At 40.7% G+C, this 24467-nt stretch overlaps 3 protein-coding genes across 17 annotated transcripts in view; 1 reads left to right on the plus strand and 2 right to left on the minus strand.

Moving 5' to 3' along the window:
• The window catches only part of ERLEC1 (endoplasmic reticulum lectin 1), a 31764-nt gene extending 28576 nt beyond the window's left edge, over nucleotides 1-3188 (minus strand). Inside the window, exon 1 of one of the 2 annotated variants that reach the window (XM_003822697.4) lies at nucleotides 2872-3188. In XM_003822697.4, the coding sequence (XP_003822745.1) occupies nucleotides 2872-3033 (162 nt within the window). In that variant the 5' untranslated portion in view covers nucleotides 3034-3188. The remainder of the gene's footprint in view (nucleotides 1-2871) is intronic. The other variant, XM_003822698.4, reaches the window with a different exon arrangement.
• The window catches only part of ASB3 (ankyrin repeat and SOCS box containing 3), a 192521-nt gene that overhangs the window by 69552 nt on the left and 98502 nt on the right, over nucleotides 1-24467 (plus strand). For 2 of the 10 annotated variants that reach the window (XM_055107942.2, XM_055107946.2), the window contains exon 1: nucleotides 20328-22155. The exons of 2 other annotated variants lie outside the window; for them this stretch is intronic. In XM_055107942.2, coding sequence (XP_054963917.2) covers nucleotides 21950-22155 — 206 coding nt within the window. In that variant the 5' untranslated portion in view covers nucleotides 20328-21949. Of the gene's footprint in view, nucleotides 1-2634; nucleotides 2759-3240; nucleotides 3428-3938; nucleotides 3960-7952; nucleotides 8024-20327; nucleotides 22156-24467 lie in introns of those variants that run through there. 6 more of the 10 variants (XM_055107944.2, XM_055107947.2, XM_055107951.1 and 3 more) reach the window with 6 other exon arrangements.
• Nucleotides 14974-23456, minus strand: CHAC2 (ChaC glutathione specific gamma-glutamylcyclotransferase 2). Of its 5 annotated transcripts, XM_024927687.3 has the most exons (4): nucleotides 22246-22379; nucleotides 20228-20290; nucleotides 18326-18366; nucleotides 14974-16136 (listed from the first exon to the last, which is right to left on the minus strand). In XM_024927687.3, the coding sequence occupies exons 3-4, from the start codon at nucleotides 18326-18328 to the stop codon at nucleotides 15753-15755; spliced, it is 387 nt and encodes a 128-aa protein (XP_024783455.1). In that variant the 5' UTR covers nucleotides 18329-18366; nucleotides 20228-20290; nucleotides 22246-22379; the 3' UTR covers nucleotides 14974-15752. The 5 variants fall into 5 exon arrangements, with proteins under 5 accessions (XP_024783455.1, XP_003822754.1, XP_024783456.1 ...); XM_003822706.6 differs by lacking the exon at nucleotides 20228-20290 and having other exon boundaries at nucleotides 18331-18366; nucleotides 22246-23456; XM_024927688.3 differs by lacking the exon at nucleotides 20228-20290 and having other exon boundaries at nucleotides 22246-22341.

Consider the following 24467-nt stretch of genomic DNA (forward strand, 5'->3'; position numbering starts at 1 on the left):
TTAGCCAGGTGTGGTAGTGCACGCTTACAATCCCAGCTACTGGGGAGGTTGGGCAACGAGAATCGCTTGAACCTGGGAGGCAGAAGTTGCAGTAAGCTGAGATGGCGCCATTGTACTCTAGCCTGGGTGACAGAGCGAGACTCTGTCACAAACAAACACAAATGTCCAACCAACTGGCCCATTAAAAAAAATGGCAGCGCCAGGTGAGGAGAGTAGTGGTTTCTTTTCTTTTCTTTTTTTTTTTTTTTTTGAGACAGACTCCTCTGTCGCCCAGGATGGAGTGCAGTGGCGTGATCTCGGATCACTGCAACTTCTGCCTCCAAGGTTCAAGCGATTCTCCTGCCTCAGCCTCCCAAGTAGCTGGAACTACAGGCATGTGCCACCACGCCCGGCTAATTTTTTTATTTTTAGTAGAGACAAGGTTTCGCCATGTTGCCTAGGCTAGTCTCAAACTCCTGGGCTCAAGTAATCCACCCAGCTCAGCCTCCCAAAGTGTTGGGATTATAGGCGTGAGCCACTGTGCCCAGCCAGTAATTTCAGTTAAATGCAAAGGGAAGCCTTAAGGTTATAGAAGTATTAAAAAAAATCAAAAGACCAATGATAATGACTATTGTGGCTTATTTTTACATAAAGGACATAGGCCTTGTGACAATTCACAGAACACTCTAGATTTTTCTCAAAGTAGCACAGACTTAAAGAAAAAAAAGCCAGATGCAATGGTGACCACCTGTAGTCCTTGCTGTTCAAGAGGCTGAGGCAGAAGGATCGCTTGAGCCCAGGAGTTTGAGGCTGTAGTGAGCATAATCCTGCCTATAAATACCTACTGCACTCCAGCTTCTAAAAAAAGAATTTTTTTTTTTTTGAGACAGAGTCTCACTCTGTCACCCAGGCTGGAGTGCAGTGGTGCAATCTCAGCTCACTGCAACCTCCACCTCCCGGGTTTAAGCGATTCTCCTGCCTCAGCCTCCCGAGTAGCTGGGAGCACTGGTGTGCACCACCACGCCCAGCTAATTTTTGTGTTTTTAGTAGAGATGGGGTTTCACCACGTTGGTCAGGCTTGTCTTGAATTCCTGACCTCATAATCCGCCTGCCTCTGCCTCCCAAAGTGCTGGGATTACAGATGTGAGCCGCCGCACATGGCCAAAGCATTTTTTTTTGAAATAAAATTGTTAGATACGTGAAAAGTTGGTGTAGCAAATGCTAAGACTGAAAGAAAATGGAATGACAATTTGGTAGTGACCTCTAAAAATGCTAGTTTTAGTCGCTCGCTTATAGTAAGTTTTCAGGGCTGCATATCAGCAAGTTTTTTTAAATTAAAAAAAACACAGGTGCAAGAGTAAAAAATTTTAATGACATAATTCTTCAAACATCTGCCATATTCACTCCAAGTGTGCTCTTTGGATGCAACAACAGAGATTAAAGTATTCTCTTCCAAGCCTGCTAAAGTTATATCTGATTCATAACAAAATTTTACATAGGTATTTCAATATATCAATATTTTGTGGCATTAATACAAAGAGAAATTTGACGTCCCAGAAAAATATTTACCTAGATAAATTCAGAACATTTGGTTCACACATGTAATCCCAGTATTCTGGGAGGCTGAGGCAGGAGGATTGCTTGAGCCCAGGAGTTCGAGACCAGCCTAGGCAACATAGTGAGACCCTGCCTCTAGAAAAAAAAAAAAAAATTAGCCAGGAGTGGTGGGATTTCCCTGTAGTCCCAGCTACTGGGAAGCTGAGGAGGAGATCTCTTGAGCCCAGGAGGTTGAGGCTGCAGCCAGTGGTGACCGTACCACTGCACTTCAGAATGGGCAACAGACTGAGACCCTGTCTCAAAAAACAAACAAAAACAGAAAAACCCAAACCAAACCAAAAAACCCCTAACACTTGCAAATAGAAAGCTATGTGGTAATAACATCTATTAACTCGATACATCTTGTTTTGACATCATAGTGTCACTGTTTCAATGAAATGATAATGAAAGAATATAATAAAGTATTGCAAGTTGAATGCTTGAAGGTAATTGGAATAAAAAGTTAAAAAAAAATTTTGCTTTTTCCGGGACTTCAATTTGAAGTAAATGAGTTAATTACTACATGGTAAGTGTCATAAGAGTACAATATTTATTAGCCTGCAGTAGGTACACGTGGACAGGAAGACTTTTCAGCGGTCCACTCCCCCAAGAGGGAATTTTCATTTCCGCGAGGTTACAAATGTTCTTCACTACAGGAAAACTCAACATAGAAGCTCATGTTCTGGGGACTCAAAGAACAGTCGTAATACATGAAAACTGTAAAGGATATTCTGCATAAAGGGTCGTTAACATCTCACAGGCCAAATAGCCCTCTCAGAAACAACTCGGAAAGGAAAAAGTTCCCTTGGAGCTGTGCGTTTGCGTATGTCCGTGTGTGTATACAACTGAGGGAGAACGAATACGAGAGAGGGAACTCGAGTCTGAAGTACTGTGGTGTGGGCAGGGTGACATGTAATACTGAAGGAAAGAAGTCTGCTGGTGGAGTAAGAGCCACAGTTAATTTTCCGAAAGGAAGATGAGTAAGTGCACCTGACGTTATTCTACGAAAGCTGCTTCTGCAGGGTGGGAATGTTGGGAAGCAAGGTCTAGTGCGACAGAATTGAAAAGGTGGAGAGCAGGTGATTGCTGGATCCCTAATGCTCAGCAAGGGGGACGCATCCACATAACGTGAGAACGAACGAATGAATGAACGCGGCATAAAAGCAGCTTTGGCTTGGGGAAGGTAAGAGTCTGCAGAGAAGGTCTTGGGGAGAAAAAGCAAAGAAAACCGAGGGAAGAGGCCGAACCCTTAGTGTCAGGAGGAGGGGTGGCTGCGGGGTTAGTGAGGGCACTGACCAGAGAGAACTCGGTGCCGGGCCAGTTGACTCGGAAAGGGATGTCATCGCTGAGTTGAGGGAGGGCTCGGCCGCCGCCGGACGCCTCCAGGAGGCCGCAGAGGACCAGTAACACCGGCCCGCCCGGGACCAGACTCCGTACGCCGCCGCCTCCTTCCTCCATCCTCCGCCGCCGCTTTCTCCAGCCACCGCCACAACCTCCTCTGCTCCAGGAGGAGAGGAGGAGGAGGAGGAGGTGGAGGAGGAGGCGGCGGGACTATAAAGCGCCCGGGTATCACCGGCCCAACCGCCGCCACGTCTCCTTCCGGAGAGCCCGGCAACGCCGCCTCCGCCCCCTTGAGCCTCCTGTCACCGTTTCCGGGGCAGACGACATATCAACATCCGGGGGTCGCGGAGCCGTCCGCCTACGGGGGCCGGGACGTCGCCTGCGCGTCTCTCGTTTTCGGACCGCGGCAGCATCGCGGTGGGGATCGAAAGCGGGGGCTTCTGGGACGCAGCTCTGGAGACGCGGCCTCGGACCAGCCATTTCGGTGTAGAAGTGGCAGCACGGCAGGCCGGTGAGTCTCGGAGGCGGCAGCCGCTTCCTGAAGCCATTCGCGCTGCTCTCCAGTGGGCAGGCAGAGGTTTGGCCCACACGGAGTGATAGCGGGAAGAAGACAGTGTGAACCGTGCGGGTGCGGGTCCTTAGATGAGAAAATTGGAAGTAGCGATGAGATGTGAGAAATGGCGGTGTTCCTGACTGACCTGCCTTCTTGCAGCTTTTCTTCTTTTTCTCCGCATTTGGCATTTGTACACTTCATCTTTCCCGCCTGAGGCTTATCTCCACCTCTTCTGCTGTGGACCGTGGCCATCTCGTTACTTAACAGCTTCTGACTAACGCAGGGCAGCTTGTTCAGCGACTGCAACTCTGTGTTAGGGGAAACCTGGGGTGAGGTAGCCCGCCATCTCCCGGTAGGAGAATACCGCGAGCCTCCGAATTTGGCATGGCGGGCGACTCTCGTGGAATGGGCAGGTAGACATCACAACCCTACATTTTTACCCTCCATCTCTAGATTGAAGTGTTGGGGTTTTGTTTTATCAAGGAAGCCGGTAAGGTTCCTTATGTGAGGTTTAGCGCCAGATGAATGTGTGTGTTTATGAACTAAGGTCACGTCTGACTGCATCCCCAAATTAGACAAAAAGTTTTGTTTTCCCCTCCCCCTCTTTAGAAAAAATGCCATTGTCTGTTTTGATCTCCAATATAATGGACATACAGTGTTGGCTTTAGAGAAATTACCATTCCCTAAAGCTCGACAGTCTTGCTAGATCTGTTAAAGACTGGTCGCCCCCACTTCCTCAGATTTGAACCAAATCAAAAAGCAGGAAGGACAGTCCCATATTCTATCTTAAAATTTTTTTTTTTAACATCAGGAATCCATAGTATCAAAGAAGATAACTTTCTTCAGAATTGTTATTCGCTAATTATATTCAGCACTTCTTATTAATGCTTAATGTGATCCAGACTACTGGGATTTTTGTTGTTGTTGTTTGTTTTGAGACAAAGTCTCGCGCTGTCACCCAGGCTGGAGTGCAGAGGCATAATCTCGGCTCACTGCAACCTCCGCCTCTCGAGTTCAAGGGATTCTCCTTTTTCTCAGCCTTCCGAGTAGTTGGGATTACAGGCGCGCGCCACTACACCCTAATTTTTGTATTTTTAGTAGAGACAGGGTTTCACCACGTTGGCCAGGCTGGTCTCGAACTCCTGACCTCGGGTGATCCGCCCTCCTCGGCCTTCCAAAGTGCTGGGATTACAGGCCTGAGCCACTGTGCCTGGCCCCCCTGGGATTGGTAAAATGCCAAATAAATGGGTTTCTGTCTTCGGTCACACAGTCTAGGCAGGGAGATTGTACAAACAAATAATTGCAAACTATTATAGTAGTACTAGTCAATTTTTTTTTTTTTTAGCATTTATTCTGTGCTAAGCACTAGTCTTAAGTCATGAAGGAAAAGAGATGTATTTGAATCAAAATGAAAACTTTCTGTGAGGTCCTGTTTTAGCATTTAGGGCTATAGTGATTGAATCTGTGTTCAATAGAGCTGATGTTCAAGTAAGAGGGGAACTTAAATAAGTAAATAATTTCTAGTATTGGTAAGTGCTGCAAAGAAACTAAGGTTATGTGAAAGACAATACCTGTAGGATGTGTTGCTTTTAGTACGTAAGTCAGAGGAGACTTCTGTGTGGAGGTGACATTTGAATTGTGACTTGAATGATGAAAAGAAGGGAGCCAGACAAATTTCTAGGCAGAGGCCCTGAGGCAGGAATGAGCTTGACGTGTTGGAGTGATAGAAAGAAGGCCAGTGTGGCTGGAGTGTAAGAGGAAAGTGGTAGAGGAAGTTTGAGAAGCAGAAAGAGGCCAGGGAGACAGCTCTGTAGGCAGGAGAGTGGACAGGACCCGATGTACATTTGTGAAGATCATTGTGGCTGCTGTGTGGAAAATTGATTGTAGGGGGTGTTGTGGGTTGAATTGTGTTCCCCAAAAAGACATGTTTAAGTCCTATCCCCTAGAACCTGTGAGTGTGAACTACTTGGTATAGGGTCTTTGCAAATATAATTCAAGTAAGGATGAGGTCATACTGAATGAAAGGGGGCCCTAATCCGGTGACTGGTATCTTTATAAGAAGAGGGAAATTTGGATACACATGGACACACAGGGAGAATGCCATGCCATGAAGGAGGAGGCAGCAAGATTGCAGTATGTGTCTATAAGACAAGGAACGCTAAAGATTGCCAGTAATCACCACAAGCTAGGAAGAGGCAAGGAAGAATCCTTCTTTAGAGCTTTCAGGGAGAGAGAATAGCCCTGCTGACGTCTTAATTTCTGACCTCTAGTTTCTAGAATTGTGAGACAATCAATTTATGCTGTCTAAGCTGCTCAGTTTGTGGTCATTTGTTACAGCAGCCTCAGGAAGGTAATAGAGGATGAAAACCAAAAAGTAGTTGAGACAAGTCTCAACCAGTTTAGAAGTTTATTTTGCCAAGGTTAAGGACATGTCACAGACAGCCTCAGGAGGTCCTGACAGCATGTGCCCAAAGTGGTCGGGCTACACTTGGGTTTTACACATTTTAAGGAGCCACAGGACATCAATCAATACAAGTCTTCTATGCTTTATTTATAGGTTGATTCTTAAACATTGAAAACCTATCAACTATTTACCATATTGTAATTATACAATCATCATTCGCTATAAAACTATTAAGTATGATTGCATCTGCAGAGAAAAAATGTAATTCTACCTCTGCCAGTTAAGGTATCCTATTAGCTTCCTAATAATGGCACCATATTTGCTAAAATAAACTCATTTTGCTCCTGAAGCTGTATTTCCAGCTCTCACACATGTAATTTAGTCTAGTTGCTTTACAAGTCAGTTGCACACCTGTTTACTGAGATTTTTTTGTATCATGCCTGGGTTAGGTCTACTGCTTTATGTATTCCATGTCCTCATTTGTCATAGATTTTTTTCCCACCTTGTAGGGGTACAACTAATTTCAAGCAATTTTTTTCAGGAAGGGTTAAACAGGTAATTTAATTTCCACAGACTTCATATGTCTGAAAATGCCTTTACCTTGCCTGCTCATTTAATGATAGGAATAGACTTAGTCCACAATCATTTTGTTTTCTTCAAAACTCTGAAGACATTCTCTTGCTTTTTGTGTCTAGTGTATCTGATGACAAGTCTAATGCCAGTCTCTTTCTTTTGCAGGTATCATACTTTTTTCTCTGGAAGATTTTATTGGACTGTTTTCTTTATCATTGGTTCTGTGATATTTTATCAGTGTTTCTAGGTGGTGAATCTTTTTTCATTCATCCTTCTTGGCACTCTATGAATCCTATTTTTCACTTCTGGGAAATTTTCTTCAATTATTTCTTAAATTATGTTCTTGACATTTTCTCTGTTCTATTCAGAATTTAGATAGGTTCTTCCAAGTACATTTAGATAGAGTCTTCCAAATACAGAGGAAAAATATAAAAAGAAAAAATACATAATACGAAGGATCAATCCAAGAGGTCCATTTCCTTGATTTTCAGTTCTTTTCACTTTCTTTTTTCAGTGGTTTTTTCCCCACAGTTTCTAGTCATCTAGTTATTTTTAATGGATGCATTGTTCTCATGACATGAATTTCTTTGAGGATAACACTTATAACTTTTAAATATTTATGTCCCATTCCCGGAAATAGCTCCACTTCTTTCAGGTCAGTTGTTTATTTTCATCCTTTCTGTCTGTTGTGCTTTTACTTAAAAAAAAAAAAAAATTCTTGGCGGGGCATAGTGGCTCACGCCGGTAATTCCAGCACTTTGAGAGATCACCTGAGGTCTGGAAGGTCAAGACCAGCCTGGCCAACATGGTGAAACCCTGTCTCTCCGAAAATAAAACAATTAGCTGGAAGTCTTGGCAGGCTTCTGTAATCCCAGCTACTCAAGAGGCTGGGGCAGGAGAATCACTTAAACCTGGGAGGCGGAGGTTGCAGTGAGCCGAGATTGCGCCATTGCACTCCAGCCTGGATGACAAAAGTGAAACTTCATCTAAAAAAAAAAAAAATTATTGAGCTCTTTTGTAAGTGAGCAGGGTACTAGCTGTTGGGTATAACTTTAGGGTCCTTGAGTGAAGTGCAAGAAACGAGTTACCTCTTTCCTCCCCTCCTTCCACCCTGTACCCAAATAAGGAATGCTTTGTTATGGAACATGAAGATGCTCAAAGGCTTCCAGGGTAGACTGTTAAATTAAAAAGAGCAATAACAACAAAATAGATGTGGTTTTAGCCAGAAACAAATACTGTTGCTGCCAGGCTTTTTGTGTGTAAAGGGCTGTGGTAAAAAGTTTGGCTTGCTGTTTCATATAAATATTATAATAATTCTGATTTTAGTCCTACGTCCTTCCTCTGCTTGTTTCTAAGATTGGTACCTCTCCAGGCTCTGCTGGCAAGAATGTCTTCTACATTGCTATAGCCTTCTCATGTATGCATATGTGTGTGTTCTGGACTGCAGTTTTCTCTGCACTGGCTTAATCCTCAGCATAATCCTACCTGTTTTCTCTTCCAGAATGAATGAGTGCATTTCAGTGGGATTTTGTTAGGAAGCGGAGGAAAATGTATGTGCTTAGTTTGCCTTGCATAGAGTGAGTAATCCATTGTTTTTTGTTTGTTTGTTTGTTTGTTTTTGAGACAGGGTCTCGCTTTGTCACCCGGGCTAGAGTGCAGTTGCATGATCACTGCTCACTGCCACCCCAACCTCTGGGGGTCAAGCGATCCTCCCATCACCTCAGCCTCCTGAGTAGCTGGGACTACAGGTGTGCACCAGCCTGCCTAGCTAATTTTTTTATTTTTTGAATTCTTGGTTTCCCAGAGTGTTGGGATTACAGATGTGAGCCATGGCACCCAGCCAGTATTTGTTGAATAAATCAATGCTGTTGAAAAAATTGGGCAAGGCATACTGTTGTTTAAAAAGAAAATTATGGCTGTAGGAGATAAGTAATTAGGTGAATCTTTTAAATCCTGTTTTAAAAAGTCCTATTTTATTTTGTCCTAATTAAAAAAGAATCTCAGCTGGGCGTGGTGGCTCACGCCTGTAATCCCAGCACTTTGGGAGGCTGAGGCAGGTGGATCACCTGAGGTTGGGAATTCAAGACCAGCCTGACCAACCTGGAGAAACCCTGTCTCTCCTGAAAATAGAAAATTAGACAGGCGTGGTGGCTCATGCCTGTAATCCCAGCTACTCTGGAGGCTGAAGCAGGAGAATCACTTGAACCTGGGAGGCAGACATTGCGGTGAGCCAAGATAGCGCCATTGTACTCCAGCCTGGGCAACAAGAGTGAAACTCTGTCTCAAAAGAAAAAAAAAAAATGGAAAGAATCTCAAAGGGGTTAAGTCCTACCAATGGAGGTACAAAATGAGATAACTACCATCTCTCACTTTTTTTTTTTTTTTGGAGACAGAGTCTCACTTTGTTGCCTAGACTAGAGTGCAATGGCATGGTTTTGGCTCATTGTAGCCTCAACCTCCTGGGCTAAAGTGATCCTCCCACCTCAGCCTTCTCAGTAGCTGGAACTACAGGTGTGCACCACCATGCCTGGCTAATTTTTTTTGTATTTTTTGTAAGAGATAGGGTTTTGCCATGTTGCCCAGGCTGGTCTTGAACTCCTGGGCTCAAGTGATTTGCCCCCTCAAGCCTCCCAAAGTGCTGGGATTACAGGTGTGAGCCACTTGCCTGGCTTCCTTTTTTGTTCTTTTTAAAATTATAGGCCTTAATTTCATTTTGTTCCTATTCAGTGCTTAGCACAGTTCCTGGCATGTTGTAAATGTTCAATAAATGATACTACATTTGTTTTACTTAAGCTCTTTGTCTTTCATTTTCATCATCGTAGAAAATAAGGATTAAATGAGTTAATATACATAAAGCACTTGGAATAGAATCTAGCATATAGTTAGTGCTACATAAGTGTTAACCATTATTCTCTGACACATGAACACCTTTTTGTTTTTTCTATGAAGCTTTCTCTGATTCTGCTACTTTGAATTGGTAATTTGCCTTTCTGTATTCTGGTTGTATTTTATTTATTTGTTATTAGTTTTAGAGACAGAGTATTGCTGCGTTGCTCAGGCTGAAGTGTAGGGGCATTATGATAGCTCACTGCAGCCTTGAACTTCTGGGCTCAAGAGATCCTTCTGCTTTATCCTCCAGAGTGGCTAGGACTGCAGACATGTGCCACTATGCCCAGCTAATTTTTACATTTTTGTAGAGACATGGTCTCACTATATTGCCCAGGCTGGTCTCAAACTACTGACTTCAAGTGATCCCCTTGCTTTGGCCTCCCAAATTGCTGAGATTACAGGCACGAGCACCATACCCATCCCTTTGCCTGTATTTTGTATCACATCTTTTATATTAAATAACATAGATTTGTTTGCTTGTGTGTTTCTCCACCAAATACGATTCTTGATAGCCGGGGACTATCTTATTTATTTTGGTGGTCTCAGTGCATAGTCATTGCTTGCCACATAACATTAGTTCGCTCATTTGAGCTAGGTCTTAAAGAATGAGGAGGGTGGTGTGATTGGAGCATGAGGGGCAGGGGAGTACATCAGTGGTAAGTGAAATTTGACAAATACACTGATACCAGATTGACCAGATGGTAAGTAGTTGAATGCCAGATTAAAGGATTTGAATTTATTTTATATGCAGCAGGAAGACATTTTGATTACTGACCTCAGTTCCATATTTTAGGTAAGTAATTCTGAGTACACAGTAGAGCGTGTATTGGAAAGAGGAAAAGAGATTGGAAACAAGAAGAATATGTAAGAAACTCTGGCTCTTGATGTATGATAAGGCTCTTTAGTTGAGAATCTTTCAGCATGTAACCTTTTACTATCATGTAATCTTTTAAGCCTTATCACAAAAAGGCTTCAGGGCTTCCTTGGTAACTTCATTTTGACTTTGTTAAAAGAAAAACTTTAGACAAAATCAATTTATCAGAATTTGTTTTTGTGTTAAAGGATTAATGAATGAGGCAGCACCCAAAATTAGAAGTAGTTCAGGGAGCTCTTGTTTTAACAGAGTAAGCGGCAGACCTTTGCAGGCTGAATGTGGAAGCGAAGTAAAGAAATTACTTGATTGGACTGGGCATAGTGGCTCATACCTGTAATCCCATCATTTTGGGAGGCTGAGGTAGGCAGATCACTTGAGCTCAGGAGTTCAAGACCAGCCTGGGCAACATGGTGAAACTCCATCTCTACAAAAAATGCAAAAATTAGCCAGGCATGGTGGCACATGCCAGTAGTCCCAGCTACTTGGGAGGCTGAGGTGGGAGGATTGCTTGAACCTGGGAGGTTGAGGCTGCAGTGAGTTGTGATTGTGCCACTGCACTCCAGCCTGGGCAACAGAGCGAGACCCTGTCTTGAAAAAAAAAAAAATTACTTGATTGTCATAGCTACTTGTTTGTCTTATTTGGGTACAATCTGGCAGAAAGTTGCTCATTAGAGAATAGTTGTTGGTTTCTGATTAAAATTAAGTTGTGACATCCTATGGATTGGGAGGAAATATTTGCAAGCCATACATGAGATAAGAGATTAAAATTCAGAATATAAAAGGAACTCAAATAACTCTATAGAAAGAATACAAATAATGCAGTTAAAAAATGGGCAAGGAACCTGTATAGACATTTCTCAAAAGAAGACATACAAATGGCCAACAGATACATGAAAAAATGTTCAACATTACTAATCATCAGGGAAATGCAAATTAAAACCACTATGAGATATCACCCCAATATGTGTCAGAATGGCTACTATCAAACAGATGAAAGATAAGTGTTGGCGAGGCATGTGGAGAAAGGGGAACCTTTGTACACTGTTAATGGCAATGTAAATTAGTACAACCATTATGGAAAACAATGGCAGTTCCTCAAAAAACTACAAATAGAATTACCATATGATCCAGCAATCCAACTTCTGGGTATTTACCTAAAAGATTGGAAATCAGTATGTTGAAGAGATATCTGCACTCCCATGTTCATTGCAGCATTAATCACAATAGCCAAGATACGGAATCAACCTAAGTGTCCTTAGACAGATGAATGGATAAAGAAAAATCTGGTGTACATACGTAGTGGAATACTATTCAGCCTTAAAAATGAAAGAAACTTTGTCATTTGTGACGACATGGATGGATTGGAGAACATTAAGCTAAATGAGATAAGCCAAGTACAGGCGACAAACAACATATGTGCTTACTTATATATTTAATCTAAAACTGTTGAACTAAAAGAAGCAGAGAGTAGAACAGTGGTTACCAGGGTTGGAGGGAAGGCATGGGGGAATGGGGAGATGATAGTCAAAGGGGAGGAATTTTTTTCTTTGAGATATGTTGCACAGTATGGTGAATATAGTGACTAATAATGTACTTTATACTTGCTAAGAGTAAATTTTAAAAGTTTTCACTACAAAAAAAATTCGAGGTCATGGATATGTTAACTAGATTTAATTATTCCACATTGTATTCATAAATCATCACTTCGTACCTCATAAATATATAACTATAGTCAGTTTATAATTAAAAAATAAAAAGCAAAGATTAAGTTTTATTTCACTGTTTACATTGGGCTTCAGTTTGCTTACATAGGAACCCAGAGTCCTAGGACCATCTTAGCCAAATGGCCTCCAATTAAAGATTGCTTACACTCTTTTTTTTTTTTTTTTTTTTTTTGAGACAAGAATCCTGCTCTGTTGCCCAGGCTGGAGTGCAGTGGCGCCATCTTGGCTCACTGCAACCTCTGCCTCCTGGGTTCAAGCAATTCTCCTGGCTTAGCCACCCGAGTAGCTGGGACTACAGGTGCCCGCCACCACACCTGGCTAATTTTTTTGTATTTTTAGTAGAGACGGGGTTTCACCATATTGGTCAGGCTGGTCTCGAACTCCTGACTTCAGGCGATCCACCCGCCTTGGTCTCCCAAAGTGCTGGGATTACAGGCGTTAGCTACCACACCTGGCCAAGATTGCTTACACTTTTTAAAAAATGTTATATTGTTTTTAGTAAAACAAAGGGTAAAATTTAATAAAAAGGCACAAACACATTTTGTGTATATTGTGAAAATACCATCTATTTCCTCCAAAAGCTTATAAATTGATATGAGTATCATAAACCTGTTTATTTTTCTCCTGGACTAAGTATTGTTCAACGTTTAATGTGTATTATGTGCAGGGAGGTAATGTGGGACCAGATTTTCTGGTTGGGAAAGGAGATGAGTACTGGTTTTAGTACAATAAGTTTCCATGCTTGTGTAGCACAACTGGAGATGCCTTCATGTAACAGACATATGAAGAGGTTGAGAGAGTAGGCTGGAGATTGGAAGCTATCCAAGTAAAATTGAAGCCTAGGATTTGATGAGTTTGTGTATTTGATAAAGAATAGTGTAAGAGTTGTAACTGGAAACACAATGAAATGTTTTTGTCTTTGGCTTTAGTTACATGGGATGCTTGATCACTAGTGTCTGATGCACCAGAGAAGCATGAAAATTGCAATCTTTGGGTTCAGTGAGGAAGTGGTCATTGGAGACTTGATAGTATAATGATTGGGTGGTATGGCAGAGTAAAGTTGAATTGGAAAGGGATTAAGACGAGTTGATAAGGAAGTGAAGCACTGTGTAGTTAAAAAATTTCTGTGAAGAATAAGAAAGCTGGAAGAACACAAGAAACTGTAGGATTAGTGGTGGTTTTTCCAGTTACCGTGTGTGTACATGTGTGGGCGAACCACTTATAAAGAGAAGGAGGCTCAGTACAATTAAGTAAAACAACCAAGAAAATGAAACTGAAATATAGTATTTTAGAAAGGTAAAATGAACCATAGGAATGAAAAGTCCCTGAAATCCAATAAAGCTAATTTTCATCATATAAATTTGACATACAGAAGAAAAATTTTGGTATTTTAATTGTCTTTGGAAGAGTTAAAATTCTTCAACATAGTAGCCACAGGATTACAAAATCTTTGAGTCTGTAATATATGCTTAGAGTGAATTCAAGGTTTTATTTTAGTTTTTTGAGACAGGGTCTTGCTCTGTTGCCCAGCCTGGAGTGCAGTGGTGTGATCATGGCTCACTGCAGCCTCGAACTCCTGGGTTCAGGCAATAGTTCTGCCTCAGCCTCCTGAGTAGCTGGGCCTACAGGTGCATGCCACTACACCTGGCTAATTTTTAAATTTTTTATAGAGATGGTGCTCCTCTGTTGCTCTGGCTGGTCTCTAGCTCCTAGCCTAAAGTGATCCTCCCTTCACAGCATCCCATCACAGCACTCCAGAGTACTATGATGACAGGTGTGAGCCACTACACTGGCCAAATTCAAGGTTTTAGAAATCCATAAAAATAGATTGCCAAAAGCTGAATAAATTAATAGACAATGCAGTCAGTATTTTTGCTGAAAAAAGATAGGCATAACAGGAACATTTGATAGGTAACTTTTAGCGTGATGTGATGAAGAGAATTTTAAAGCACATTTATCATCTAATTGCCTGGAAAGAAAGAACCAGGGATGGTAAATTAGAAATTTAATAAATTTATCACCCTTTCTGTTTTACAGGACAAGTGAAATGCCGTCTGGAAAACTAATATTTAAAATGTTGGAAGATATTTAAAGTAGTTATGTAGCTGAGTAAATTACTAAGATGTTAATAAATAGGAAAACATGAAAAGGACATGTAGGACAGCTTTATGTGAAAAACTTCTGTACTAATTATTAGTCATGCCTGAGTTTAAGGAGCTTTTAGTAAGTATATTGTGTTTAGTTTTATACTGAAGTTCTTATGGTGAAAGATTCTAGAGAGATTATATGTCCTCTTGAGAAAGAAATAACCTATAATCAGGAATAACCTGAATGGTTTGAATCAAAGTTAATTCTATGTGAGTTAATAACTTGTTTCCTAGTTGAGTAGCAGCATACACCCAATTGATACTCTTCTTTAGGTGACAAAATAAAGAAAAAAGTTACGTACAAATAATCAGGTAATGCCACTTCTTAAAAAAATACAATCTATGCAGGTAACAAAATGGCACTTGTAGCCCATAAATTTGTACAAATAAAAAATTATAGGCCGGGCATGGTGGCTCACACCTGTAATCCTACCACTTTGGGAGGCTGAGGCTGGTGGATCACCTGAGGTCAGGAGATCGAGACCAGCTTGGCCAACATGGTGAAACCCCGTCTCTACTAAAAATACAAAAATTAGCCGGGCGTGGTGGCACATGCCTGTAATCCCAGCTACGCGGGAGGCTGAGGCAGGAGAATTCCTTGAACCTGGGAGGTGAAGGCTGCAGTGAGCTGAGGTTGGCACCACTGCACTCCAGCCTAGGCAACAGAGCGATACTCCGTCTCAAAAAACAAAACAAAATTATAATTCCAGGAGGTGCCTGTTCTTGGCTTCTGCCAGAGGTTACACTTTCCAGCCTGTGGGATGGCCATACGCAGGCTGCAAAGAAAAAAAAAATTTTTATATGTATATATATATATATATACACATACACACACACACACACACACACACACACACAAATCGAGATAGTGACAGACAAAGAATTCCAAAAGCTGTTTTAAAAACTAAGTTTTCATTATATGTGCCATTAATTTGTAGTATCAGCCCATCTTTTTCAGTTTTGGTATAAGATTAATACAAAGTGAATGACAGACTACATCATTAGTGATCATGATTTGTATAATGTAATTTATGCTTTAGTGAGTTATTTTCCATATAGTAAAATGCCTTTATTTAAAAAAGAAGAGGTACAGTACATTATAATTCCAAGGAAATTTTCATATTTTAAAAATGCCAATTTTTGGCTAAAAACTCAAAAGATTTCATTTAATACTTGAATAACAAGGAAATTCACAATTAAGGCTGAAATACTGTTCATATTATTGTGTATTTCTAATCATGTTATTTTAAGCTTGTGTATTTTAAACCATGGTTACAGAATTGTATAGGAATATATTGAAGGCATAACCTTATATTTATTGGAATTTTGGTTTAATTCTTTAGAACTTCAAAATAGTATTGGGATGTGAAACAGGATTATTATCACTCTGATAAAAACAAGACTGAACTGAGTCCTTCACTGTATTTTTCTAAAGAACTCACTTCTAGTGAGTAAGTGTTCAATAACATAAAGTTAGGAAATCTTTATGTTATTAAAATTTGAATTTTTCTTTCACTGTATCCCAATATTTTAAATATATGTTTCAGGACATTTCCAGTTAAAATAGAAGTTTAGATAATATCCTCACTACATTAAAAATAAGATCTTTAAGTAAACGTATTTCCAAATCATATTGTCATTGTGCACTGAAGTTAATTCTCTGAAGACTAAATTATATGCAATTGAGGTTCTGTTTCCCTTCTAAACGTTCCTTTACTAATTTTTCCAAAGCGAAAAGATGCTCATCTGCTTCTTCTGGCACAAGGTTCCTAATAGAATTTGCAAGTTCAAAAAGATATTCTGTATTTCTTCCACTTGGACCAGCTGCATTAAAAATTTGTTCAGCAATGTCTTCCAGAGGTGCAGGACCAAGATAATCAGGATTATCACATGTTCCAATATATAGCAATACACTGAATGGTTTTGTTGTGGGATCTTTTGGATAAAAAATGACTGTTGTGGTTCTGTAGCCTCCTTTCTCTCTGAAGTCAAGGTATGCTTTTACTTCTTCTTCCTTTCCTACTGGCAATCTGTAAGCAACACCCCATACACATCCCTGTTGAAAAATGAAAAGAATACACTGGTATTTATAAGGCTAATTAAAATAGGTGAAGAAAGGTTGTGATCTAAGAGAGTATCTCATATATTCTTTTCTGTTTGTTTTTGAGATGAAGTCTTGTCTGTTGCCCAGGCTGTGGTGCAGTGGCACGATCGTGGCCTACTGCAACCTCAGCCTCCCGGGTTCAAGCTATTCTCCTGCCTCAGCCTCTCGAGTGACTGGGATTACAGGAATGCACCACCATGCCCAGCTAATTTTTGTATTTTTAGTAGAGAAGGGGTTTTGTCACGTTGGCCAGGCTGGTCTCAAACTCCTGACCTCAAGTGATCCACCTGCCTCGACCTCCCAGTGTGCTGGGATTACAGGTGTGAACCACCATGCCTGCCCGTATCTTGTATATTTTTAAAAGTGGGCCAGGAGCGGTGGCTCACGCCTGTAATACCAGCACTTTGGGAGGCCGAGGTGAGTGGATCACGAGGTCAGGAGTGGAAGACCAGCCTGGCCAAGATGGTGAAACCCCGTCTTTACTAAAAATACAAAAATTAGTCAGGCACAGTGGCAGGCACTTGTAATCCCAGCTACTCAGGAGGCTGAGGCAGGAGCATTGCTTGAACCCGGGTGGCAGAGGTGGCAGTGAGCCGAGATCATGCCACTGAACTCTAGCCTGGGTTATAGAGTGAGACTGTCTCAAAAAAATAAAAAATAAATAAAAGTCAGTACAGTTTTTCTTCACTTAAAGTGCACAGAAGAACATACTAAACAATAAAGGAAATAAGCACTTTAAAATCTCCATTGTGAATAATTTCTTTGTATTATAGGCACAGCAAAATATTTTATCTTAAAAAAATTTTTTTTTAATTTGGTCTTTTTCTTTAATAACGGGACTGAAATGAAAAATATGAGCCTTTCACTTGGTCATTAAAAAATTCTAGAAACAAAGTGCCATTTGTTTATTAACTGTTTAATTAGGAGTTATAAGTTACCAATTTGAAGATCTTTTTTATAAATGCTTTTCATAGTATCAATTATGAAAGCATTTCCTAATCCACACCATTATTTATCTGCCATTACTAACTGCTTGATTTTTGTTTATTAAAGTCCTTTCCAAAGTTAAACATTTAATTTCACAATATAAAATTCTGAATCTGTACCCCAATAAAATGACTGAAAATATTTAAGAAACTGAGGATTGTTGGTTAAATAAAACTTTCTGGTGCTCCAAACCAGTTTTAAAATCACAGGTTCTACTGGGGTCTACGGGAGGGTGGAGGGTGGGAGGAGGGAGAGGATCTAGAAAAATAACTAATTGATACTAGGCTTAATGTTAATACCTGGGTGATGAAATAATCTGTACAACAAACCCCCATGACACATGTTTACATATGTAACAAACTTGCACATCCTGCACATGTACTCCTGGACTTAAAAACACAAAACACAACACACAGGTGCTATTGATACAATTAAGCAATAAAGAAAATAAGAGTTCCTCACTTAGATTTCTGCTGAAAATGAGACTGGTAGCAAAAGTGAAGAGAGCTTTTAAGGGTTCCATTTAATTCTTGGTGGTAGTCTGGCTGTCGGGGGCGGGTATTTCCATTAATGTCAAAGGGGACCACAAAATTCTTAGTTAATAAACTTGTTTTTAAAAAAATCCCACGGCTGGGCGCGGTGGCTCATGCCTGTAATCCCAGCACTTTGGGAGGCCAAGGCGGGCGGATCACGAGGTCCGGAGATTGAGACCATCCTGGCTAACACGGTGAAACCTCGTCTCTACTAAAAATACAAAAAATTAGCCAGACATGGTGGCGGGCGCCTGTAGTCCCAGCTACTTGGGAGGCTGAGGCAGGAGAATGGCGTGAACCCGGGAGGCGGAGCTTGCAGTGAGCCGAGATCGCGCCACTGCACTCCAGCCTGGGCGACAGAGCTAGACTCTGTCTCAAAAAACCCCACAAAAACGAAAACTACATGCTATTTGTCTGTACATTGTTGTCTACCTTGCACTCTGCATTCTAACTTTTCTTATTGGCCTCATTTTTCACAAACACGAAAAAACCCCACAAATACAGAGAAGAATTCTAAATTTAGGGTAGTTCAAATTGTCTGTGATGATTGTTAATCAAATTGAAACAGAAACATCACAATATTTTATAAAATTAAAATTATACAAAAAAGAATATTTATACCATACCGCAGGATCTTCAACAAGAGTCACAACTCTTCCAGGCTGTTTTACAAAGGTAAAAAAAAATTTTTCTGAATTAATAAAGTTCATTAAGTAGCTGAGCATTAGCAACATTTTTGACATGGAATATTTGAATTATATTTGCTCATAAGAAGCACTATTTCTTAAGCATAGTTATTTTTTATGGTAAAGCTTAAGTGAATTAAGAGAACCTACCTTATCTAGAGACTGTGTTGGCCTTTCTAAAAGATTTCCATCAATTTATACGTATTAGGTATATTATATTCACTTTACATGGATATATTGGAAAACATACCAGTAACTAAAGGTCATCTAAAATGAAAGGCAAATGGAAGCAGTAATTATAAATATTCTGGTTTTTCCCTTAAGGAAAAAAGAATGTTATAGTTTTATTTATTTATTTATTTTTTGAGACGGAGTTTTGCTCAACAAGCCCAGGCTGGAGTGCAGTGGTGCGATCTTGGCTCACTGCAACCTCCAACTCTCGGGCTCAAGCGATTCTCTCACCTCAGCCTCCTGAGTAGTTGGGATTACAGGCGCCCGCCAAGACGCCCAGCTAATTTTTGTATTTTTAGTAGAGATGGGTTTACCATGTTGGCCAGGCTGGTATCGAACTCCTGACCTTAGGTAATCCACCCGTCTCGGCCTCCCAAAGTGCTGGGATTACAGGCGTGAGCCACCGCACCCGGCCTATAGTTTTATTAGGGGAAAAAAAATATGACATAAAGGGTGCTTTCCTATATATAGGGAAGTGACTTTCAAATTTAGTGGATCAAAATGACCTAGAGGGCTTGACAAAGACATTGTTAGGCCACACCTCCAGAGTTTTTGATTCTGTAGGTCTGGAGCTGTCTAAGAATTTGCATTTGTAACAACTTTCCTGCTGATTTCAGAAATTGTTCTGGGGCTCATACTTTAAGAACCACTGCTACCAGGGGATATTAAGAGGTTTTAAGTGCGAGAGAATGAGTGATTTACACTTCTGAGTTATGAAGTGTTCTTACCTTTCTGTATATGGTAATGGTGCTTCAAGGTAGGCATTTCTTTTACATTCATAAATGAACTTTACTTTGCTCTATTTAAAGGTCAGTATTAGAACTGGCGTATTCGTGTAGCTCTTATATGGGACAATCAGACCACCTGTGTTCTAGGCAATTTTATTTTCCCATTTTGGTTTTAACACAGGTCAGTTAACAATATTATGGAAAGCTTCACTTTTTACTATTCAACTTGAGGTTGAAATGGTATATTATGAAGCCAAAACAAGTTTTATTTGTTCTCCCATTTCAAAGACTGATAAAACAGTCTTTGTTTATAAATGGAACGCCTTAGAGAAAGTCCAGACTTGGAATGTTCCATAATTTAAGGCACAAAGGTGACACCTATCAGTGCCTGTAAGCTTTTTTTTTTTTTTTTTTTAAATAAACTTCGTCCACAGAGTACCAAAGGCTGTATGTGTACTGATACCTTAACATCATTCATGGGAATGCTGAGTCATAAGCCACAATTTTACCTACTTGTATGCCCAATGTCTGGCACATAGCGAGCCTAAATCATCCAGGCATTTGTGTCATCTTTGTTGCTATTTCCTTCTAGTCTTCATCTGTTCGTATAGATAATTTGTAATCATGGAACACATGGGATTTTGGATTATGATTTCTCATTTAATTTTCCTGTTAGTCTTCTCATACATTTTAATAGTTGCATAATATTGTGTCATTGATGAACTATAAACATTCCTGTGTTCTTGGACATTTAGATTTCTGACTTGTTTTCTTTTTAAGATAATGCTACAATGAGGATATATATATTGGTGAGGGTCAAGTAGATAATGCCATATTATTTTCAATTTCAAAGTGAATTAGAAGTTATTTATGCATACCTACTGTGTGCTGTGGAGAAGATGAAATCTTGATTCTTGGTTCCAGTAGCTTATATTGTCATTCTAGAATGCAAACTAACATGTGAAATAAATAGAGCTAAGATATGGGCTAAGATGTATGGTATTAAGTGCAGTTAGAATTCTGAGTCTTAGGTGATCAGAAAGACACCTTTTTTTAGCTCTTTTTTTTTTTTTTTGAGACGGAATTTCACTCTTGTTGCTCAGGCTGGAGTGCAGTAGCGCAATCTCGGCTTACCGCAACCTCTGCCTCCCAAGCGATTCTCCTGCCTCAGCCTCCAGAGTAGCTGGGACTCTACTGGCGTGCGCCACCACGCCCAGCTAATTTTGTATTTTTAGTAGAGACGGGGTTTCTCCATGTTGGTCAGGCTGGTGTTGAATTCCCGACCTCAGGTGATCCACCCGCCTAGGCCTCCTAAAGTGCTGGGATTATAGGCGGGAACCACCACGCCTGGCCAGCCCCTTTCTCCTTTTAAAGAATCACGGACTGTTGTGTTGACTAGGCAATTTCTAATCATCAGTCTATTCTGACAGCATACATATCTCAATGTGTTTTGTAACACACTGTACATTTTGGTCAAGACTAGTAAAGTATGTTGTTATAGCCACATACATAAATATTTAATACTTGGTCATTATAATTGGAGCCTGGGCTAAAGGTTTTCTTTTCGGAATGGCAATTTTAAATACTCATATCAAAACTGACAACTCTCAAACTCCTGGCCTCAAGCAGTCCTCCTGGCTCAAACTTCCGAAGTGTTGGGATCAGAGGCGTGAGCTACCGAGCCCAGCCAAAACTGACAACTCAGAAGCCATTTAATTTAGCTTAGTTCTTTAATGTCTTGAATATTGTTCTAGAGCATTCTTAGAGATACTTTGGCCATGACATTTCTGTTGATCTGTAAATGTGCATTTATCCTAAGCCATTGCCCCTTTTCAGGTCACTGTGTCCAACATCCCAATAGGCCAGTATAGTCTACTTAAAAGCCAAGTTCTTAACTGACCAACTCTAGTTGAGATAGAATGGTTTATAATTCAGGTTCTTTTCGTGATTTTAATCCCATGTCTCTCTTATGAGCAGGTGCAAACTACTTTAGCGCCTTGATCTTTTCCGCTTTCCATTGACCAATTTCCAAATTATTAGTTACCTCAATCTTAGTTTTCTTTATGGATTAGTTGTTTTGTAGCCAGTACAAAGCTGATTTGCATAAGCAGTGAGCTGCTGCTAATTCTCTATACATATATTGAGATTAATGTCTTTGTATGACCGACTGAAAAGTGAATCAATGAACTTACATTTCATATTATAATTATGAGAACCATCAAGAAAGTAACATTAAAATAATGCTGGATATAGTAATGAGTTTGGTACTATGTTATTCATATAACCAGAACTTCATTTAACTTCACTAGTACTGAAAACCAAAGTGAGTTCCTTAATAACCAGCGAAAATTTTGGAAACTCATTCTGCAATTCTATGTGTCAGAAAATAAAACTTTTGAAAGATGTAAAGAAATCCTAGAAGTAACATGCACGTTTAATCGCAAGCTCATGAAAGTCGGCTAGAATGCAGAAATGCCAACAGATTTAATTGCTAAAAAGCTGAATTTACAACTTGATTTACTATTTCAACTCTGTGGTGACATGAGCATTCATCTTCCCGCCAATGGGACTTTTTTTCTTTTGGCAGAGGTTGCAGAGAGATGGAGTCCCCATCTCCGCACTCAGCCTGGTGCGAGCTCGTGCGCCTGTGCCCGCGCTTCTCGCCGTCTCTAGAAACTAACCACCGGCATCTTAAGCAGCTTCGGAAGGAGTGCCCGGGCTGGGTTAGAGATGGCGGGCAGGTGGCAGGGAAAATCTACAGAAATGTTACCCCAAGCCATGTGCTTGGCCCCCATGAAGCGCTAAGGTGTGGTTCTCTAGGGTGTGGGTGCTGTGTGTGGAGTTGGGGAGCAGGGGTCAGGGGGCAGTAAGTGTGGGGAGCTGACCGGCGCCTCACCTTGCCGGGGACCCCGCGGTGGTCCGTGCTGCCCTGCCAGAAGCGCCTGCTGTAGTTTGTGATGTATCCGACCAGCTTGTCCTGATAGGGGAAATCCACCTTCCAGATCAGGGACCCGTAACCAAAAACCCACATCTTCTCGCGGCTCCTCTGCCACAGTGGCCGTGAGTCCTAGCTGTCGCCGCGCCGCCGGGGACTGAAGCCTCCGGTAAGCGAGTAACCGGCTGCGCGGGGCGCAGGCGCGATGGCCACTTGGGGCGCAAAGCGCACTGGGAGTTTAGATCCAGAAAGATTTTCCGAGCGGATCTCAGTCAGCTTTATTTTATTTCCTTGATTAGGGTGTCAAGAGGCATTGACCTTCGGTGTAGTAAGCAATGGATTCTTTTGCAGCATCCGTAAATCACCCTAACCTACCTTTAGTGCCCGTGTGCAGAAAACTACAATACCCACAATGCTTTTTGGAGCTATTTGGCTCTGAAATTGGAACTGGGCTTATTTCTAACGGGGCCGAGGAAGGAGAAAAGAGCAGGAGTCGTCACTCGTGTCCAGATACGGAGGCGGTGTACCAGCACCGCAGGTAGCAAAGCACCTAGAAACACGTTTTGTTCTGCTTTGGAAATTAGATTTTTGCCCATATAACAGCAGCCAGAGGAATGTAATTCATATTTGATTTTATGTCCTGAAAAAAAAGTCTTTTGCCTTTCAAATAAAAGCAGAAAGTTTACAATAGAAGTTTACGCTTGTGAAAGAGTAGCTGTCATTTCAATGGGAATTGTTTATATATTTAAATTTTACACAAATTTATTCATCTTTAGTATTATCATTGGCTTGTTCACAAAAGAGCAGGCAAATGTTCTTAACTTGGGGCCCCTGTAAAGGCTTTGGAAACGAGCTGGGGAACCTGAATTTGTATACAAAATTTGGGGTGTACCCTTTTCTAGGGGGAAACTACAGCTTTCATGAGTTTCTCCAAGGGGTCAAGGATCCTAAAATTTTTTGAAGATCTGCTCATTAGAGCTCTTGCTGCAAAATATTGTTTAGGAAATTCGCTTGGACTATCATGGATGTGTCTCTGTGTGAAAACAGAAACCTTACCAAGTGATTGTTCTTTCTTGAAGATTTTTATACCATGATCTTGAATGCTAAAACACTCAGATTCAAGGGGTATTATTTGTTTTCTTATAAAGAAATCAGCAGGAAGCTGCTACCAGACAGACAAACAAACAAAAAAACAAGTCTTTTCCTATTTTCTCTAAGTTGTGGTTTCAAATTGCCTGATATGGTTGCTAACCCTTCTTTTTTGAAAAATTTTGAATATACAGAAAACTCAGATAAAAAGAGTGTAATGACCAATACCTTTCATCTAGATCCAATAATTACCATTTTGCACAGTTGCTTTACTTCCTTTTTACTTTATTTATACTTTTAAATGGAGAACATTTGAAGTTGCATGTGTTATGACATTTTACTGCCACATACTCTACATGTGTCTCATAAGAATAAGGACATTCATCCTAGAACAAGTTCCCTAAAAAAAAAGAATAAGGACATTCTCCTAATAACTGTGATGCCATTATCACATCTGAGAAAATTAACAATAGTTATGTAATCAAATACATATTCCATATCCAAACTGCTTCATAGAGTCACTAACAAGAAATTGTGTCTTTGAGAGAGTCACATGAGAGCTATACTGGACTCTGACTGGAGGGGAACTTGAAGTGAGCATTGGAGGGAGGTGATGATGTGGGCAAGAACTCTGTTAAGAACTTTCTGGGCTATGTAGGAAAACCGGGCTCATCTCTTTATGGTGTTCTCTGTTGGTTTCAGTATGCTCAGTCAGTGGGTCTATTTGGTCAAGCATAGAGAATCTGAGTGTTTAACCTCTTCTGGAAAGGACAAGCAGGTGCAGGAAGACTAGAATGACACCTATCTTTCACTGCTTTTCTGGCCTCTTTGGTTTTAGTTGTTTCCTATAGAGGGCTATATATTGAGGCTGAGCATTGCTGGTAGTTGAATGGCCATCTCTGCATAATGTAGTGTACACTGGGGATTAAGCAGAGGTGCTCTTATCAATGGAGCACCAAAGAGGGTGCTCTTATCAATGGAGCACCAAAGAATGCGTTGTGGTGGGGTATGAACAGGAGCAGAAGCCTACTCCTCAAACATTTCCAGAGGAGGAAAGATAGAACACTTAAAAGTCCCTTCATGTTTTTAGTGGG

This window comes from Pan paniscus, chromosome 12 (assembly GCF_029289425.2).
Source record: "Pan paniscus chromosome 12, NHGRI_mPanPan1-v2.0_pri, whole genome shotgun sequence".
Lineage (NCBI taxonomy): Eukaryota > Metazoa > Chordata > Mammalia > Primates > Hominidae > Pan > Pan paniscus.

Coding starts and splice junctions, on each gene's coding strand:
- CHAC2 (XM_003822706.6), bottom strand. CDS start 22,380: ATGTGGGTTTTTGGTTACGGGTCCCTGATCTGGAAGGTGGATTTCCCC. Junction 18,367..22,245: donor ACCGCGGGGTCCCCGGCAAG/GTGAGGCGCCGG, acceptor TTTGTAAAACAG/CCTGGAAGAGTTGTGACTCT. Junction 16,137..18,330: donor CTCTTGTTGAAGATCCTGCG/GTATGGTATAAA, acceptor ATTTTTCAACAG/GGATGTGTATGGGGTGTTGC.